General features: G+C 39.4%; 1 protein-coding gene across 1 annotated transcript; it reads right to left on the reverse strand.

Moving 5' to 3' along the window:
• Positions 1-1536: 1536 nt before the first annotated feature.
• On the reverse strand, positions 1537-2814 carry LOC114924895 (uncharacterized). Its single transcript, XM_029291041.1, has one exon. It carries the CDS (start codon positions 2812-2814, stop codon positions 1537-1539), a length of 1278 nt encoding a protein of 425 aa, XP_029146874.1.
• Positions 2815-3126: the final 312 nt, after the last annotated feature.

Raw genomic sequence — 3126 nt, forward strand, 5'->3', positions numbered from 1 at the left:
CGGAATTATTGTGCAAAGAATATCCCACCGCCAATGCCCAAGGTACCAGACATCTTCTAACTTCAAGTGAGAATCAGAAATGTGCACAAAAGGAACCAAAGGAGCTAGCGTTCCACATGGTCGCCAAGCATGATACCAAAAGGATTGAGACATCCTGCCTGTACACCAATCAAAACCATCACGAAGCTTTTCTATTATCTTATAAATCGCTCGCCAAGTGCTTGAAACATTATTAGAAAATTTGGGTGAAAAGCAAGAACTCACAGATAAATATTTTGCCAACATAATTCTTATCCAAAGCTTATCTTTATTATGCAATAATTGCCAAACAAGCTTTCCGAGTAAAGCAAAATTTATGCATTGAGTATCTCTAATTCCCAAGCCTCCATATTTTCTTGGAGTGACAACTTTGCTCCACTTGACCAAATTTAAGCAACGCTCCCCCACCTTTCCCTTCCACAAGAATTGTCTAAGCACAGAATCAATCTTTTGACAAACTGAAGTAGGAAAAGAGTCACTTGCATCTGATAAATAGGAAGAGAAGAAGCAACAGATTTAATTAAGCAAAACCTGCCTGCTTTGTTAAGGAGCCGACCTTTCCAACTAGCCAGCCTATTCTTGATCTTCTCTAAAGAGTCCGAAAAAATAGATCTAGCAGCTCGAGGATGATTAAGGTTCACCCCCAAGTATTTGCCTAGGTCACTAGTAAAAGGAATATGAGAAACACCAGACAACATTTCCTTCCTTCTATTAGAGATATTTCTAGAACAAATAGCTTTAGATTTTTCAATGTTAACCTTCATACCTGAAGCTTTACAGAACAACTCTAAGGTGTGCACAACATTCTGAACTTGACTTTTCTTCGCTTTACAAAAAAGGAGGAGGTCATCTGCAAACATCAAGTGAGAAACTCTAGGTCCCCCTCTAGAAACAGCCACACCATCCCAAATACCCTCGTCAACTTGTTTGGAAATGAAGCACGCCAATCTCTCCATGCACAAAACAAATTAATACGGAGAAATTGGATCTCCTTGCCTGAGCCCTCTGCGAGGTTGGAAGCTGTCCAATCTATTCCCATTCCAAAGGATGGAAAGATTTGAGGCCTGAACACAATTCATTACAAGCCGAATAATTAGAGAATGAAAGCCAAAAGATTCAAGAGTGTGCTCAAGAAAATTCCAATCAACTCTATCATAAGCCTTTTCTAAATCAATCTTAAAAGCCATAGCTCCTTTTCTAGACTTTGTCCGCTTAAGAAAGTGAAGAACTTCTTGGGCGACAATAATATTATCAGGTGCTCCTCTACCATGAATAAACCCTCCCTGAGTTGGGCTAACAATCTCATCCAAAAATGGTCGTAATCTATTAACCAGCACTTTAGTCACTAGCTTTTAAATTACATTACAAAGGCTTATTGGCCGAAAATCCTTCAATCTAGTTGGAGGGTCGCACTTAGGGATAAGAACAATCAAAGTTTTCAACAAAGAATGGCTTAACGTCTCCCCTAAGAATGCTTTCTGAACAGTACGCCATACCTCATGACCCACCACATCCCAATATTCCTTGAAGAAAAAAAACTTGAAAACCATCCGGCCCAGGAGCTTTGAACGAGCTCATATTATCCAGAGCTTTTTTAACCTCCAACATTGTTACTGGTTTAGACAAATTATCACAAGCATCCTGGCTAAGAGATGGCATAGGAATTTCTCCCATGCAATTAACCTCAACAGGCTCAGTAGAACAAAAAATATTTTTGAAGAAATGAACAACCTCCATTTGCAAAACCTCCGGATCATTAGACCAAGACCCATCACTGACTAGCAACCCATGAACCTTGTTAGATTTTCTTCTAAGGATGGTTTGCATATGGAAAAAGCTAGTATTTCTATCACCATACCGAACCCATTGATCCCTTGACTTCTGGTACCAAAGCAATTCTTCCTGGGCCAAAACTATATTATACTCAGCTCTCAATTCTTCCTCTTTGTGCTTCAGAATCGGATCATCGTCAGCTTCCATTTTTCGTTGAATACGATTCAAATAACCCTCCAATTCCCTCTTTTTAATGAAAATATTGCCGAAGACCGTAGAGTTGAATTCCAACGAAGCTTTTTGGACCCCCAGCAACTTCCTATGGATGCCAAAGTCTGTACTATCCCAAGATTTCTGAACAATGGCCTTGTAATCAGGATGCGTTGCCCATGCCGCTTGGAATCTAAAAGGCTGGTTTCCTTTCTTGATAGGAACTTCTTGACATCGGATAAGTAGGGGACAATGATCAGAGTGGGAACGACTGAGAACTTCAACAAAAGCTTCTGGAAAAAGAAGGCGCCATTCTGTAGTACAGCAAGCTCTATCCAATCTCTTTACAATTTCTTTGTTTCTTTGAATTTTACAGAACCAAGTAAACCGTCTTCCAGAGGTTGTTAGATAAAAAAGACCACAAGAATCTAGAGTACTTGCAAAGATACTACTGCGATTTGAATAGAAATTACCCCCCTTCACCTCATGAACACTCAAAATATCATTAAAATCCCCAACCACCACCCACGGGTCCTGAATGCACAAACCAATATCAAGCAGATGACTCCATAATTCTACTCTATTAGTGGCTTGAGGGCTGCCATAAACCGCACTGCAGATCCATCTTCGTCCACCACCATCAATTTCCAAAGTTACACATTGATTCATAGCCCAAAGAATTTTACAAGAAAATTTTAAATTAGTAGAGAGGAACCAAATTCCTCCCTTGTGTCCAACAGCATCTACAATCCCTACAGGATAATAGCCTAATCTCCCCCAAAATTCTTTCATAGTTTCAAACCCAATATGAGTTTCCACCAAAATAAAAAAAAGTTGGTTGAAATTTTCGTACCAACTCCTTACAGTGCACCCGAGACATCTTATTTGACGCCCCCTAACATTCCAACTAATAATATTTAAATGGTCACAATCCATAAAAAATAAATTAAATAATTGGAATGTTTAATCATTCTACCTTACGTTGATGGACCCCTGTCTCCAAGTGTCTCTTTGTGGACTTGCACCGCAGAACCATCATTCTTCTGTTGAGGTTGGGTCTCCAAGTTTGTTATTGCACTAACTTTATCAAGCTCTTTTTGTACT

Source organism: Arachis hypogaea, chromosome 12, assembly GCF_003086295.3.
Source record: "Arachis hypogaea cultivar Tifrunner chromosome 12, arahy.Tifrunner.gnm2.J5K5, whole genome shotgun sequence".
In the NCBI taxonomy this organism is placed as follows: Eukaryota; Viridiplantae; Streptophyta; class Magnoliopsida; order Fabales; family Fabaceae; genus Arachis; species Arachis hypogaea.